At 50.6% G+C, this 16973-nt stretch overlaps 1 protein-coding gene across 3 annotated transcripts in view; it reads left to right on the top strand.

Annotated features, from left to right (window-relative positions):
* The first annotated feature begins 1028 nt into the window (after nucleotides 1-1028).
* RRBP1 (ribosome binding protein 1) overlaps nucleotides 1029-16973 on the top strand; it is a 32295-nt gene continuing 16350 nt past the window's right edge. For 2 of the 3 annotated variants that reach the window (XM_065834997.2, XM_065835000.2), the window contains exons 1-5: nucleotides 1029-1176; nucleotides 8206-8907; nucleotides 13775-13923; nucleotides 14921-15043; nucleotides 16725-16877. In XM_065834997.2, the coding sequence (XP_065691069.1) occupies nucleotides 8226-8907; nucleotides 13775-13923; nucleotides 14921-15043; nucleotides 16725-16877 (1107 nt within the window). In that variant the 5' untranslated portion in view covers nucleotides 1029-1176; nucleotides 8206-8225. Of the gene's footprint in view, nucleotides 1177-3164; nucleotides 3307-8205; nucleotides 8908-13774; nucleotides 13924-14920; nucleotides 15044-16724; nucleotides 16878-16973 lie in introns of those variants that run through there. The other variant, XM_065834999.2, reaches the window with a different exon arrangement.

The following is a 16973-nucleotide window of genomic DNA, read 5'->3' as shown; positions in this document are numbered from 1 at the left end:
AACCTAGACCTTTTGTGCGATTTTGGGTGAAAAGCGTAGACAGCGCAATCTCTGAATTACCAAGTAGGCAGCAAACCTCTGTTCTACCAGTTTATGGCTCCTGCTTGGTTGGGTCTCTAGGTGCTGGGTTGGTTTTGGAGGCACATTCCTGGGGAGGTGGGCCTTTGGTCAGAGAGGGCTCTCATGTTCTTATGGCACTGACTGGAAGCATACAGCATCTCCCAGAGATCCCTGGCTCTTGTCCAACAGTTCAGCCTAACAATGAGACCCTTCCTATGTGAAGGGAGTCCCTTTCAACCCTTCCCTTTTCATCTCCAAGGTACTAAGGCATCCAAATCGCTTCTAGATAGCTAACTCCCTCTGGTGCAAACAGGCGCTTGAGTAATACACTTCCAATGTCTTCTGTCCCACCACAGGTCATGGCCAATCCAGAAGGCACACAGAGGGTGTGTGCCCAGAGGACAGCCACCATGCTGGGTGGCACCAGCCATCATGGGCAGCTCTGGGCATGCATTTGCCCTGGCCCTGGGACCCACAAGATGGTGGATGACGAACCAGACCCAGCACAGTTTAACCACACAACATCTGCAAGCCCTGAAAAAAGTCTCCTGCTGAGGTCAGGTATCTTTAGGGTTTGGCCTGCTTTGTGGCACCCCCACCCAGCACTTGAGGAGGGTCTAGAGCATGAACCAGCATCCCCACCCCTTGCAAGGACCAAGCCAGGTTTCCCATCCATTCTCTCCTAGCCGTGCTTTAGGGCTGGAGCTGACACAGCCACAGCCGGCACAGACCAATTCAACGCGCCAGCACCGCTGGGGCAAAGGTCTGCGAGGCTTCCCCAGCCCGGGGCGCTCGGTACCGACCCTCCAGTCCGCCTCCCCGGCTGGCAACTGCGCGCTCTCCCGCTGCCCAAGCCCGGCCCAGCCCCGGGCAACGCTCCACAGCGGAGGAAGGGAGCCCTCCGCCCGCGGGGTGACCCGGGGACTACATGCCCTACAGTGCCGGGGCGGTGCGTCCCGTCCCGTCCCGCCCCGCCGCTCTGAGTGGGCCCCGCGGCGCAGCGCGGAGCGGCGGGGCGGGCCGGGGCGGGCCGGCCGAGCCCCGGCGAGACAGCGGCGGAAAGTGCCACGACTCCACACGGCCGCGGCGGCGAGGAGGGACCGTGACCCGACTCGGGTGGGTAGGAGGCGGCGGTCGCCCTCCCTTCTCCCGTTTCCCTGCCCTTTCCACGCTGGAGCGTCGCCCTGTGGGACCCCACCCCCGGCTGCCCCCCGCTGCGAGGGGCGCCCCCCACCCGGCGCTCCCCCCCGGCTGTCAGCAGACGTGGAGCGGGGTGGGGACACCCGCACGTCCCCGCCGCCTCGCCCCGCCGCTCCCACGCACAGGAGGGTGTCCCGCGTGGAACCGGGGAAGGACCGGGGGGGATGGGATCCCGGGTTTGGGGACTGGCCACGTTTGCGGGGGGGTCCTGGCGGATGAATGGCCCGCGGCGAGGGCGGTGCGGAATGGCGGCGCGTGCGGCCGGCCGGGCCGGGGAGGGGCCGCGCCGCCCCCGCCCCATCACCCGCAGCGCTCGGACCGACTCCCTTGCCCGGGCGCCGACCTGATGAAATTCATTAATCTGATTAAGCGCGGTTACAGAAGGTCGCAGCTCTCAGGCTGTTGTTCGGTTTTTTGTTGTTGTTTTTTATTCTAGTTTTTATTTTATTTTTAGTATTTTATGTTTTATTTGTTTTTTGTTTGTTGATGTTTTGTTTTTTCCTTAATTAAGTACCCTAAAAATCCCTTCTAGCCTGGGGACACCCCCAGTAGTACGGGATCCAGCGGTGCACAAAGCATTTGGAGAGAGGTTGCGACCCCATAAGCGGAGACCCTCCGACCCCGGAATCTTTCCAAGCTGGGATGTTGCCAGCTTTCCCGTGGGTTTGCTGGCGGACACCCCACTTCTCATACCGCTGGCGAAGGGCACGTGGAACCTCCCCACCTGAAATGTCAGATTTCCTCTTTACAGAAGCGATGGCAGTGGCCTCCCCTTGCCCGCATCGCCGGGAAATGGCTGGAAGGAGTTGAGTGAGGCAGGTGCTACCTGGGATGTGAACCCCAAGCAGAAGCTGATAAGGGCCAGTGGTGAAACGGTGCCTGGGGCTGGGGAGGGAAGAGAAAATTTGTAATAGCTGCTGCAGAAGTTAGTCAAGCTGCATCTCTGTTACTGTGCTATTATGTTCTTCTCATGTATATATATGTTTTCTTCTTCCCTCCCCCTTTTTTTTTAATTTTCTCTCCGAGGCTTAGGAAGGGAGCTGGCAGCACTGCCAAGGGCCCTGGCTGCTGCCGCCACACTGCGAGAGCTAATGGAGTGCTAAGACACGTTCAGTTAAGTCAAGCTGTAACTGTTGACAGTCGGTGCGACGGCTGAGCTGGAGTTGCTGTAAAGAGTAACACATGCTGCCAGAAGGCTGGAAATGCACAGTCACACAGAAAATGTTTTTAAGCAGAGGCTGCAGGGGACACAGGCGGGGTCTGCTCACGGTGTATGGGCTTTTCTCATTTGTTTTTAATTTTTGTCCCTATTGCAACAGGATGGAGAGAGAAGCTCCAGGAGAAGTATCTGGTGATTGTCCTTTATCTGCTGGCAGTGCTGCTGCCTTCTGCTGCCAGGCTGCCCTGCTGTCGACAGGATTGGGCCTCCCAGGTCCCTTTCCATCTCCATCTCCCTCCTTTTTGTTGGAGGAACACTGTCCCTGGCCATGTCTCTGCCTTCGTGCTGCCTTTGAGTGAGGGAAGCTGCAGACCAGGGGCAGGGAAGGAGACAAGACCTTATTTTTTTCAATTGGAAACCAGGCAATGCTTGCCCCAAACAGTGGCTGGTCCATTAGGTGCTGCCCATTTTTCACCACGATGGCCCAGGAGATACATTTGCATTTTGGAAAAAGCTGTAAACCTGTGTCAGCCTGCTTCAACTGACTTGTGTGTGTGTATTTAGGGTGGGGAGAGCTTTTTATTTGTTTTGTTTTTTTAACCTCTTGGGAGGTGCTGTAGACGAAAGGTAGCTGCAAGTGCTTTGCAGGCAGGTGTTGCTGCAGGCCATACATAGCCCGGCTGCACAAACCCAGTTCTCTCTTTCTGTGCCCACAGACACCCCATCACCTCTTCTACATTGCTCTGAGATGCCACTTTGACACTATGGCAAAGTGCAAGCCTTGGATTGCAGGAGGAACAGTGTCCTGCTTGCAAAGAACATCTTTTCCCATCTGCAGCACCCATCCAGACCAAGAGGAGATGACAGATACGTTTTCCTTTGGCCATGTAAATAAATAAGGTTTCTGTAGTGTATTTCATGGAAGTGGTCTGAGAGGGGAGGAAAGACTGAACAGGTGGGAATGCTCTAGCCTGGTTTTTGACACTTAGCTGTCTCTGGAAAATGCCACCACAAGGCACTGAGAGCGGCCCCAGTGCCATCATGCCATGTGTCTGTGGGTTGGTTTGTCCTGGAAGTTGTTTGGTGCTGAAAAGCCAGCAAGGCTGAGTGGTTTACCGGTTTTGCTTCCTTAGGGCAAGTTGGACTTTTGCTCAGGTCAGAGGTGACTGCCCATGCAGGGTAGTGAGGGAGGTCAGGTCTCCTGATCTGTTATCTGGGATGTTGGGAAGTTTGATGAATAACAAGAAAAAGCCACAGGAACAGAAGAGTCTGAGCATGGCGTTTCAGCTGGCTCCTTTATGTGAGAAGGCTAAGTGAAATACCAGTGGTCTGTCTTACTCCTGTTCTGGTGGTGGTGAACAGCTTTATTTGAACAAGCTATTTTGTGGAAGAAGTTTGCATGTGGAGATATTTTATGATTTCTGCTGTTTTGGCTGGGTGAGGAGTAGAGGATGATCCTGCTCAAGAAACTTCGTGTGGGTAAACATGCTCAGTGTCAGACATGAACTTGATTTTTTGAACCTGGACTCTGATAGCTGGTGATGTCCCTTCACCCGTTAGGCACAAAACCCTCTCCAAAGGCAGCTTGGGCATCAGATTGAAAAATGCCATTGTAGGGACAAAGTAGTGTGGAGAAGGTACAGAAGGGAAGATGCTGAAGTCTTCAAGCCTCTTCAAAGCTTGGCTGTCAAGCTGAACCTATACTTCCAAAGCTATCCTTTGGGCATACACAAGCAGATAAGCAGTGGTACCTTCGTTTCTTTGTTTTTTCCGTGTCTTGGTTAAGGCCTTCTGCAGATGGAAATGTGTAGGGCTTTCCTGCTGAAGGCAAAGGCATGCGTGCTCCTGCTGCTACGCCTGCGAAGGGAACTGAGTCTTGCTGTGCAAATCCAGGAGCAAACTTTCAGCCCTCGGGAGGGTGAAGACAGTGAGGTCAGGAAATGCCAAGGCAGAGCTTTGCTCCTGATGCTAATGCTGCAACGCATTGCTTCTTGCATTTATGCATCAGGAAGTTCCCAGAGGAAGAATTTTTCTTATCCCCCAAATGCCAAAGCCAGCCTGGTTTGATTTAAACGTGTGGCAGCATACAACCTGCTGCTGTCTTTGCACTGTTGGAGTGATAGGCCCTTCCCTGAACGAGTTGCTGGGCTTATCCATGCCAAGTCTCAACCACAGGAGGAACTCTACTGGTAGAACTTGCTCCTTGGAGTCAGTGCCAGGTCTGCCAGGACTGGCCCTACACTGTGGGCTGCAGGGCACAAGTGCTGAGACAGGACCAAAGTTTCCCTTTGCCACGATAGCGCTGCTTGAAGTGATTGCTGCCCGGTTGGTATCTCTCAGTCTTAATTTTGGATTTTGTCCTGGTGGGCCTGCCCTTGGAAACAGTGTGGGGTTTCTGTGGTGCAGTGGTGGGAGCTTGCGAGTGGCCTGTGAGGACATCTCAGCTGCTTTCACAAGCTTCTGCTGCTGCGACAGCTCTTCCAGCAAGTATGAGATGTCCACAGCTCCATTAGGTTAGTGCTCTGGGCTGCTTTTTTCTTGTATTGGTTGGTTTGTTTGTTTTGTGAGGGGGGCTTATTGTGTGGTGTTTTTTTGTTTGTTTAGCTAGGAAGGACTTTAATGCTAATCTGCATCATTATCTGACCCTGGCTGTAAAGCCTGAGAGGAGGCAAGGTACAAGCAGCTTTTACTGCAGTGAGGCTGGGTGAGGCTGCCTGCAGGTGAGAAGGAGTGTGGGGTTCAAACACCCTCTGCCTGTAAGGGCTTTGGTGGGGACAGCAATCTGGGGTGGGATGTAGGGACAGCAACATGGGCTGGGATGCGGGGCAGATGAATGGTGACAGCACCATGGTACTGCATCCAGCACCACCGTCTCACCCATCGCACCACCCTTGTCTCTGTGTAATAACGCCACCCTTTCTCATCCATCCTGTGCATGCTGAATGCCTCTGTAGAGGTTTCATTTTTTTCCTCCATTCACATCCTCCGTGGGCTCCATCCAGCTGCTTTTGGAGGTGGCAGTAGCGGCTGATGGAGTTGGAGTACATTTGCCAGCACTTGGTGATGCCCTTGCCCTAAGCTGAAGTGGCAGATTTTTATCTAAATATGAATCTGTGGCAGTGTGAAGTCAGGAAGGGAGCTTTTTTTAACAATGTGTAGGGTTTGCTGGGTGAGGAACACTGGTCACTTCGTTCTGCCCCTAAAACAGCTCCTGGGTGCTTCAGTGTAGCCCTAAAAGCTGCACAAGGTCATGGGTATGGGTTCTCTAGCCCTGCTTTTTGTTTACTGTGAAGGAGAGGAAATCCAGCCCTTTTTAACAGTGCAAGTTAGGAACAGTCTGTCTGTCCTGGTGGGGATGATCCCGAAGTGCTGGCTTTGCTACCTAGTTGGAGGTAGCACACGATGTGCTGGGATAGAGCAGGCTGAGACTGTTTTAATCTGAAACAGCTGGGGCAGACGTGAAATAGCGGTGCCTGTAGTATCAGCTGGGATCTCAAGACGTGCCCTGGGATAGAAGGTTGGCCCTGCTGGGAAGGCTGGTTCCAGCTGGCATGGGCAGCGCCCCTGCCTGCCCACCAGCTCTGCCGCTTCGCTGGGGATGCTCGGAGAGGGAAATGGCGAGAGCTGGGCTGCTGGCTGAAACACCCCTCCCCAGGTAGGTGGATGTCTCTGGTGAGAGACGGACACTTGCAGCTCCTTCCAACTCTGCACACACTGCTTGGGTGTTGGAGGAGAGTTTTTCGTTGTGCTGTCACCTTCTCACTGCACGAGTGGCTTTGGGATTCAGATTCATCCGCAAGTTCACCGCTCTGGTTGTTAGAAAGGAAAAGGCTTTGAGTTCTTTCCCTGTGAGGACTGAGGTTTTGAAAATATGCTGATCTCCTTAGTTTTATTCTTATTTTTGCCTCCTCCCCTTCAGCCCCTTCCTCCCTCCTCAGCCCACAACCTCTTAAAGAGGAAATTTGATAATGTTTACAGTTAAGCGTGGGGATGGGAACTTTTGATAGCTGAGGATTTTCTGCATTTTCCTGATTATGTTTTGAGGCACAATGATGAGAAACTGCAGCTTGGCACCTCCTATAAAGTGCCCCATTGCAGACTAACTGCCCAATTTCAGCATTTGGGGTTCATGAGCCACCTTGGGGCCACATGGAGATGATGACCTAATGGGAGAAACACATGAGTGGGATAGTAGAGAAGGGATTGGCTTTGAAACATGGGAGAGGGTCAATTAGCAATTAAGAAGAATGGAGATAGCAGCATCTTTCTGTGTGTGTGGCTATGCCCTGGCTGCCAGAGCTCAGGCCACACAGTATAGTCTGTGTTGCTGGGAGAAACTGAGGCTGGAGAGGACAGTAGGAAGGACCCTGTGCCCAGTTTACCCATCAGCTCATAGCAGAGGTGGAAAGAGAAGTGCCACATCCAGCACTCTGTTTGCAAGTCTAAATTCTTCCTGCGGGCATCCGTTGCGGAGATGAGATAATTAATGACCATGCTTTTTTTGTTGTTATTGTTGGTATTGATTTTTAGCTTGAATTTCTGACTTTTATTGGTATTTACATCTCAAGGAAATGGCCATAACTTGATTCTCTGCATGGGCGGAGATAGGACAAGGGGTAATGGTTTTAAACTAAAGGAGGGGAGATTCAGGCCGGACATGAGGAAGAAACTGTTTACAATGAGGGTGGTGAAACACTGGCACAGGTTGCCCAGAGAGGTGGTAGATGCCCCATCCCTGGAGACATTCAAGGCCAGGCTGGGTGGGGCTCTGAGCAACCTGATCTGGTTGAAGATGTCCCTGCTCATTGCAGGGAGTTGGACTAGATGAACTTTGAAAGTCTCTTCCAACCCAAACTATTCTGTGATTCACATGTGAGTAAGAATGGCTTCAACCAGGGCATCATGCTCCCTAGGCTTTGATCGTGATGCTGGACAAAAAATGCATTGGATGTGACAAACTAACTGGGGGAAGGCAACAAAGAGGGCTGTGAGGCAGCCTGCTTTTCAACTGTGGACACCCATCTGTCTGCAAGCTCTTTGAAGGTCCCTTCCAACCCCAGCTACTCTATGATTCTGTGATGTCTATGCATCATTGCTGGGTTACCGCTCTTTGCTGTGAACTGGGAGCAGTTGCCCAGTGGGACACGGTCGCCATGTGTCCTTTCCACCAGGCTGGGCAGGTTGCAGGTGGCAGAGGGAGAAGTCCAGGGCAGCAGCAAAGGTGGGAAAAGCTCTTCTGTGCATATTCTGTCTTTCCAGGGGGATGTTTTACTCCAAAGTTTAGACCTGGATGTGTGTCTGGGTGCAATGAAAAGGCTAGATGGTGCAGGGAGAGGCCAACTCTTGGCCAGCCTGCACCAAACAGTCTGAAAATGGGCTCTGTTACTGCCACAGGGCTGCATTTACTGCCTATGGTAGTGCAAAACCATCCCACTGAACACATAATGGGTAGTTGCTTATGTCTGTCTCTGATTGCACTGATTGCATCTCCGTTTTTTTTCTTCCTCTTCTTCAGTTCTTCTGGAGATTGCTGCAGCCAGTGCAATTAATTGCTGCAGTATAATGGGAACCCTGTGCATAAGCAATGTAGTGGAAGTGGAGGAGCACAAACTTGGGGGTGTGTAGGCAAGCTGCCCTCACCAAAGCTTTGTGAATCTTGAGTGTTTGTCTTTTCAATGTATGGTGCCATTTAGAGACACGGATGTCAATATGGAACTCCCTGCTCAGAGGGGCTGTTGCATCAGGGTTTTTTTCCCTCTACTAACTGTTGTTCTGATGTCTTGCAGGCACAGAAAAATAAGTCAGGATGGATGTGTACGACCCTCAGACGCTGGGTGTTATGGTCTTTGGAGGTTTTATGGTGATATCAGCCATCGGGATCTTCCTGGTGTCCACCTTCTCCATGAAGGAGACATCTTATGAGGAAGCCTTGGCCAAGCAACGCAAAGAGCTTGAGAAGACCCAGCAGCAGAAAATAGAGAAAAAGAAGAAAGAGAAACCTGTTGAGAAAAAAGGAAAAGCAAAGAAAAAGGAAGAGAAACCTAATGGAAAGATCCCGGAACAGCAGCTGACTCAGGAAGTGACAGACTCTCCCAAGGACGTGGTTCTTGAGCCTGCTGCGGTACCTGAGCCTGTCACTGTTGAGTCTCCAGTCACAGCAGTGTCAGTGGCCCCCCAGGAAAAGGAAAAACCTGCTCCATCACCTAAGGAGAAGAGGAAGAAGGAGAAGAAGGTGGCAAAGGTAGAGCCTGCTCCTAGCCCGGTGTTGGCTTCACCTCCTGTCAGTGTCCCCAAAAGTTCTCCTGTCTTGGAGGTGACCCCTAAGGAGGTGCCTGTTGTGGCCATTCTACCGGTTGGCACGCAGCAAAGTGTTCCAGTTGTCAGCTCCACCTCCATCAAGAAAGTTGATGCTCTTCAAACCCATGAGGAACAGAAGCATGAAGGACCTGTCAAGAAGAGGGCTGCATCCAAGAAGAAGAGTGAGCCAGGTAAGGCCAAATTCCTCTGCAAGTATCCCCATCGAGTAAGCCAGCAGGGTACCTTGCTGCTGATAAAACAGAGCTACCCCATTCTGAGATCTCTTCGTCTTCTTCAGTGTTGCAAACAGGCAGCTGTAGAAAGGTTGTCTCTGGTGAGGTGGACCATGTATGCCAAGGGGAAGGTGTGCTGAAGAGCCTACGCTAGACTGTAGTACTCTCTAGTGGGGAGTAGAGTTGAACTCAAGGTTTATTGACTTGTGTTCACTTTGTAATGTGTTGCCTCCTGCACTGAGTACCCCTGCTTGGTGCTTAGGTCCTTGGTCCAGCACACAGATGTTGGAGAGTTACAGATTCCTCTTGGATTTTCTGTTGTATTGTGGGTCTCTGAGCAGATTTGCATAGTGAGAATGGATGGGAGGTGCACGTACCTGTCCTGGGAGAGGGCGCAGCTGCCAGGGTGCCAGACATCTAGGTGGAAAGCCAAGATGAGGTGTTTTCCCCATCCACCCCTTACCATTAGAAGCACACAGGACCTCTACTACTCTTCTTCTATGGAGAGGTGGGTCACTGCTAGAGTTTCTTCGTTCTTCAATGAAGGTGAAAAACAGCCTGTTGGAGGAGAGAGGATTAGAAAGGATTTTATACTGTGGGGAGTTGATCAAAGGACAGTTAGAGGGAAGTGACTCTGGATATGTCACAGGGAAGAGAAGACTTACCTGTCGTCATTTGTGCCTCACTTGATTGACTCAGAGATGGAAGAGATTAAAGAAGGTGGTAGGGTGGGGAGAAACAGCTCTTGTAGCTAGATTCTTGCCTTTTATTGCACCAATGTGAGCAGTTGGGGCTTTATTTTTGGTTAAGTGATAATTACAGGCACTAAAAAATGTACATGCTTTCAAACCTGTAGAAGTGTCCTCACATGGACATGTCGGAGAAATCTCTCAGGTGTTCTCAAGGATATGATTTAGTGTGCTAGGTTTAATTTCTTTCTTTACAAAAAAACCCCACCCAAACAAAAAGACAAGCCCTACTTGCTAACCTTCTCCAGCACATCCAAACCTAGATAGACTGCTGTGTGACCTGGCAGTTTCCACACCGTGTTTTAGAAGCGAGCCTGCCACTCAGCTGGACATTTTGCAGCAGCTGGTCTCCTAGGTTGGGTTTAAATCCTTGTGTCTGCTCATCTGAGGAGAGGATTTTACTAAAGACCATCTCCACATAGTGATGAGATTTGAAACAGTTTGAGCAGCCACTACTGGAGAATATTGCAGTGAAGATGTTGGGGAAACTGGAGGTGACTGCTTTGGCATGTGGACACAGGGATGCACTTCTCTAACCCTGAAAAACATGGCCCTAAATCCAAGCTGTAACAATGAAGAGAATGCGGATGGGAGATGAACTCTTAACACTCATTAAGTTGCAAGTTTTTTTGGCTGCTCCAAACATCTGCTCCTTTGGGTAAGAAATGCCGATCCTGCTTGTCTTAAAAGCCAAGAGTGATGTCTTAGTTGCTTGTTAGTTGCTTGGATTTTTCAAAGGAAAGCTCTTCTTTGTGACACAAAGCTGGTTGCAGATTGACCAAGGTATTGTGGGCAGCCTTCCAGCAGCTGTGATCTCTCCTTCTCAAAGGCAGAAGCAACGAATTATCCCATGGCAGATAAAAACGGGTGTTCAAATTGTGCAAAGACACGTGTTCAGCACTGAAGCAGATGACAAACCTGAAAAGAGTAGCTTGGGATATTTTTCTCTTGCATGGTTTGTTTTTAGCCTCCTGCATTGCACGAAAACTTACTTGCAAGTGTTTAGTGTGTACTCAGATCCCAGGTTGTTACCTGTGGTAGCAGGAGCCACAGTCTCCCATGAAATATGCGTGGGTAGCCAATTTGGCCTGCAGCCTCTTGGGTGTGGGGCTCCACATGGGCCATCTGTGTCTCCTGTGTCCCCTTGGGTTTGAGAAGTTGCTCCTCAGATCCCTCATCCCTGCTGTGCTTTTCCATGGCAGCTTTGCCATGTAGCTGCTTCTTGTTTTGCTGCATTCTTCAGCAAAGCACAAGATTTCCAACCCTGCAAGTGGACTCAGCATAGGTGTAGGCTTCCTCTTGCTGAAGCTTGGCAGGCTGTCCTGGCTCCATTTGCCAGCTGCAAGGTGGGCTTTGCATCGTGTCCGCCTTGTGCAGGGCTTGCTTGTGTGACGCTGCCAGGAGATGGGAAAAATTTTGCTTGGTGGGACCCTCTGCCCAGTGGGACCAGGCCAGGGGATCTGATGTGTTAGAATCATAGGACAGTTTGAGTTGGAAAGGACCTTCAAAGGTCATCTAGTCCAACCCCCCTACAATAAGCAGTGACAGCTTCAACCAGATCAGGTTGCTCAGAGCCCCATCCAGCCTGGCCTTGAATGTCTCCAGGGATGGGGCATCTACCACCTCTCTGGGTAACCTGTGCCAGTGTTTCACCACCCTCCTTGTAAAAAACTTCTTCCTCATGTCTAGCCTGAATCTCCCCTCCTTTAGTTTAAAACTGTTACTCCTTGTCCTGTTGTAACAGGCCCTGCTAAAAAGCCTGTCTCCATCTTTCTTATAGGCTCCTTTTAAGTACTGAAAGGCCACAATGAGGTCTTCCTGGAGCCTTCTCTTCTCCAGGCTGAACAACCCCAGCTCTCTCAGCCTGTCCTCATAGAGAGCTGTTCCAGCCCTCTGATCATTTCTGTGGCTCCTCTGGCCCCTCTCCAACAGGTCCATGTCTTTCCTGTGCTGAGGGCTCCAGAGCTGGACGCAGGACTCCAGGTGGGGTCTCACCAGAGCAGAGCAGAGGGGCAGAATCACCCCCCTCGACCTGCTGGCCACAAACCTTTTGATGTAGCCCTGCATCCACACTGTTGCCAATGTGAGTTAAGTGTGATTTAAGCTCTTGGGCCCCAGTTGCACAAGATGGTGGAGCTGCCCCAGCTGTGCTGCTGGGAAGCAGCCGCTGCTGGTGAGAAAGACTTTGCTGCTGCTAGGGCTCAGTGTGACCATCCCAAATGGATTTAGCAGAAGTTGGGAGCAAACAGTGCTTGCTGGAGCTGCTAGGTGTTTCTGGGCTTTGCTGCTCTGTTGCTGTGGTGGGTTGACTGTGGGTGGCTGCTAGATGCCAACCCAGCCACTCTTAGTTCCCCTCCTCAATAGGATGAGAAAGAGAATAAGATGGGAAAGCTCATGGGTCAAGATAGAGACGGGGTAATCACCTGGCATTTACTATCACAGGCAAAACAGACTTGATGAAATTAATTTAATTTATTGCCAATTAAAATAGAGGAGAAAGAAAATGAAAACAGCAGCTTTCTCCCCTGCCCTGTCCCCAGGCTCAACTCCACTTCTTTCCTTGCAACTGCTGGGGGCTGTGGTCAGTCCATGGTGGCTCCTCTCTGCCGATCCTTCCTCCTCACACCTTCCCCTGCTCCAGTGTGGTCTCCTCTCCAGGGGCTGCAGAGGAATCTCTGCCCCAATGCCTGCGGCACCTCGTCATTCTTCTCTGACCTTGCTCCTTTGGGCGTCCGAGCTTTTTGTTCAGCAGATCCTCATGTTAACAATGGCTTTAGAGGCTTTGGAGCTACTGGTGTCTAAACTTCTTTTTCTTCCGAGATTTTCAGGGAAAATGAGCACACTGGGCCATAGATACTGTGCAGGAACTCCTAAACCCCTTGCCTGCCATCCTGTATCCATCATGACTACGTACACTGTGGTCCTGCTACAGCATTGTGGTCCCTGATGCTACTTGACTTTCTCAGGTTAGCAGAGGGGTGGAGAAAATGTTGGAATCATGTTGTTTCCTTAGCAAAGAGTGAGAACAAACTTGCCTGGTGAAAGGCAGAGCCTTACTCCACTCTGCATTGCTGGCACCACTGTGTGGCGTGATGTCTCTCAGCAAGGTTGTATCATGGTTAGGTCCAGCTGCTGATGTCTCTGCTCTCTGGCACTGGCAAAGCATGCCCAACCTCTGCTGGGAATCACTCAGTTTGATGGAGAACAGTGTGGGGATGTTGGGGCCCATAGTAGAGCCAGGCAGAGGTGACAGCTGGCTCAAGAAGCACACATGTGTGGTTGAGTGTCGTCTCCAGCAGTTCTCATATTGCCTTCAATCAGAGAGGTATCAAACTTGACTGAGGAAATCTGGCTGGATGCTGGTTTGAAATAGCACTTGTGGAGTTGGATCATATAACAGTTTGGGTTGGAAGGGACTTCCAAAGATTATCCAACCCCACTGCAATGACCTGGGACATCTTCAACTAGATCAGGTTGCTCAGAGCCCAGTCCAACAAACATGCCATGAAAGGATGAGAATCTGGACAATAATAATGCAAATCTTTATGATGTTCAAAAAGATAAGTCCTTTCTCTTGTGAAACCTGGTCTAAACATGGTAATAAGCTGTAAGCAAAACCAGAACGGGCACTTTGAGACCCGAGGACTATAATTCCATACAACCTATGGTAATTTGATTTCTCCTGGTGTATGCTAATATGGAGTCATTTAGAAGACTCAGAAAGGTCTACTTAGCCCTCAGTGAGGTTCCTCATCCCTGACCTAGAGACAATTATGACAATTCATTAAGATCAGAGAAAAACTAGATTAAAATGGACAGGATTGGGAAAATTTATTGCTAATTGCTTTAATTTGCTGTGATCCTACAGGATTTGGTAAGAAAAGCCCAAGATATAATTATTTGTTTGCCTCAGAAAGACAGAGAACAAGCTAATGTCTTTGTTCCATTGTAATGCTGATTTTTTTGATAAACATTTGTGTTAAAAACAGTGACAGTATAATAGAGCCAACTGAGATGATGCTACTCAGCTCTTCCATCAACTTGAGTGGTCCCAATCTCTTCTTTCTCTTCCCTAGCACCTGCAGACTCAGATGGGCCCCTCTACCTGCCCTACAAGACACTTGTGTCCACTGTCAGCAGCATGGTGCTCAGCGAGGGGGAGGCCCAGCAGCTCATCGAGATCCTATCGGAGAAAGCTGGCATTGTCCAGGACACCTGGCACATGGTAGGGCTGCCAGCACTGTTGTGGCTGTCCACTGCCAGTGCTCTGCCAAGCCTTGGGAGATGCAGAGGGGAGGGAAAGTGGCATGTTTTTGGGCAGGCTGGCCTTGTGGGTCAGTCTTGAAGAATGCAGCTGAGTTTTCCCCTGGAACAGAGAGCTAGATCCCATGTTTAGAATCACAGAATCATAGAATCATTTTTGTTGGAAGAGACCCTCAAGACCATAGAGTCCAACCATAACCTAACTCTGGCACTAAGCCGTGTCCCTAAGAACCATCATCTTTTTAAACACCTCCGGGGATGGTGACTCAACCACTTCCCTGGGCAGCCTGTTCCAATGCCTGACAACCCTTTCTGTGAATAAATGTTTCCTAATATCCAGTCTGAACCTTCCCTAGCGTAACTGGAAGCCATTTCCTCTCATCATATCACTTGCTACTTGGGAGAAGAGACCAACACCCTCCATACTACAACCTCCTTTCAGGCAGTTGCAGACAGTGATAAGGTCTCCCCTCAGGCTCCTTTTCTCCAGGCTAAACAGCCCCAGTTCCCTCAGCCGCTCCTCATCAGACTTGTGCCCCAGGCCCCTCACCAGCTTCATTACCCTTCTCTGCACTTTCTCCAGCACCTCAATGTCCTTCTATGATGAGGGGCCCAAAACTGAACACAGGTTTCGAGGTGAGGCCTCACCAGCATATGAGGGGACAATCACTTCTTTAGTCCTGCTGGCCACACTATTCCTGATAAAAGCCAGGATGCTGTTGGCCTTTTTGACCACCTGGGCACACTGCTGGCTCATATTCAGCCACTGTCAATCAACATCCCCAGATCCTTTTCCTCCTGGCAGACTTCCAGCCACTCTTCCCGAAGCCTGTGGTGTTGCATGGGGTTGTTGTGACCCAAGTGCAAGACCTGGCACTTGGCCTTGTTGAACCTTGTGGGGTGATGGGGATGAGTCTGGAGGTGGTGGTCCTCACTAATGTGCTGCCCTGTGCTGGTAGGCCACGCAGAAGGGTGACCCGGTTGCCATCCTGAAACGCCAGCTGGAAGAGAAGGAGAAGCAGCTTGCTGCCGAGCAGGAGGATGCAACCGCTGCCAGAAACAAGCTGCGGGAGCTGAGCAAGGTAAGCCCTGCACAGCCCTCCTGGCATCTCTGGTGTGAGCTCTGCTCATCATGGTCCTGCCAGAGTGCATTCCACTCCCGGCATCTCATCCTCCTTGGAGATGAAGTTCAGGTGCTCTCTGGGTCCTTCATCTGCTTGCTGTTTCCCCCTGAAAAGAGTAGATCCTCACCTGATCCAGCCCTGGGAGGCACCAGCCCAAAGGGCCACAGGATAGTGCCTGTTGGCAGCCACAGGAGGATCAGGGAAAAGCTCTTCCTGTAAGAGACTGCAGCTTTCTGCTACTTTAGGGAGGAAAATAAATCGATTCTCATCTCTGCCCAGACCCCCTGAGCTGAGAAGGAGCTGATCAGTCCCTTTTTAAGAAGCTTGATCCAGTTTACATCCCCTTTCCCTGACCCAGCCCCTTGCCTCCACCTCTCTTTGGGTGCTGAAGTTGGAACAAACGCCCACCACATTGGGCTGAATGCCTCTTGCCTTGCAGCTGGCAGGACCTGGTAGTGGCGATCCTGTCCGTCTGTCTGCAGGAGAGGAGAGGGCAAAGCCATCCTATGCACTTGGGCGCTGTGCCTGTGCAGACCACACTGGGCAGCAGCACGGCATTGCCCAGCTGGCCCACAGAGCATCCCTGCCTTGGTGTGGGGGCAGAGGGTGTTTACAGAATCACAGAATGGTTTGGGTTGGAAGGGACCTCTGGAGATCATCTAGTCCAACCCACCTGCTAAAGCAGATTCACCTAGAGGAGATTGCAGAGAATGCATCTAGGTGAGTTTTGAATGTCTAGAGAGGAGACTCCACAACCTCTCTGGGCAGCCTGTTCCATACTCCGGCACCATCAAAGAAGGTTTTCCTTATGTTTAGATGGAGCCTCATATGTTTCAGTCTGTGCCCATTGCCACTCATCCTATTGCTGAGCACCACTGAAGAGAGTCTGGTCCCATCCTCTTGACATCCACCCTTGAGATATTTATAAGCGTCATTTAGATCCCCTTTCAACCTCTCCAGGTTGAACAAACCCAGCTTTCAGTCTTTCCTCATAAGAAAGATGCTCCATACCCCTAATCATCTTTATAGCTCTCTGCTGGACCTCTTTCCAGTAATTCCATGTCCTTATTAAACTGGGGAGCCCAGAACTGGACACAGTGCTCCAGTTGTGGCCTCACCAAGGCAGAGTAGAGGGGGAGGATAACCTCCCTCAACCTGCTGGTCACGCTCTTTCTAATGCACCCCAGGATACCATTGGCCTTCTTGGCTATTTTATTATTTTATTTTATTTTATTTTATTTTATTTTATTTTATTTTATTTTATTTTATTTTATTTTATTTTATTTTATTTTATTTATTATGTTACATTATGTTATGTTATTTTAATTTTACTGCTTTGCTTCAAACTTTGTGATGTTATTGATCCTGGATGGGGGGGTGAATAAAATTCCAGGCTGTCTTACTCCTTTCTCTTAGCTGGCCCAGTGTGGAACAACAGTGGCATCCAGTGGCCACAGAGCCCAGAACAAAATGCAGGAGGAATTGTAAATGCAAAACGGCATTTCTGGGCATGGGGGCAGCATCAAAAGGGCTGAACTTTTAAGTCTTTGGAACTAGGAGGTCACTGGTTTTGTGTCCATCATCTAAAGCAGGGAAACTGGCACATTGGGGATTAAGTGGGTGACTTCTCTCCTTGAAGGAACTAGCAGCTGAGCGGACCAAGGCTATGGCTGTGGAGGGCAAGCTGAAGGAGCAGCTGCTGGCCCGTGAGCGGGAGATTGCAGCAGTGCAGGCACGCATGCAGGCCAGCTACCAGGACCACATCAGTGAAACACAGCAGCTCCAGGGCAAGGTGAGACCCATGTTGTGCTCCACAGCTTCTTCCTTTGTCTGCCAGGTGGCTTTTGGTGGCAGATGTGTCGTCTTTTGGAGAAGATGTGGGATGTGT

Source organism: Patagioenas fasciata, chromosome 3 (genome assembly GCF_037038585.1).
Source record: "Patagioenas fasciata isolate bPatFas1 chromosome 3, bPatFas1.hap1, whole genome shotgun sequence".
NCBI lineage: Eukaryota > Metazoa > Chordata > Aves > Columbiformes > Columbidae > Patagioenas > Patagioenas fasciata.
Note: the sequence above shows the minus strand (reverse complement) of the source record. Positions and strands in the feature narration are given on the sequence as shown.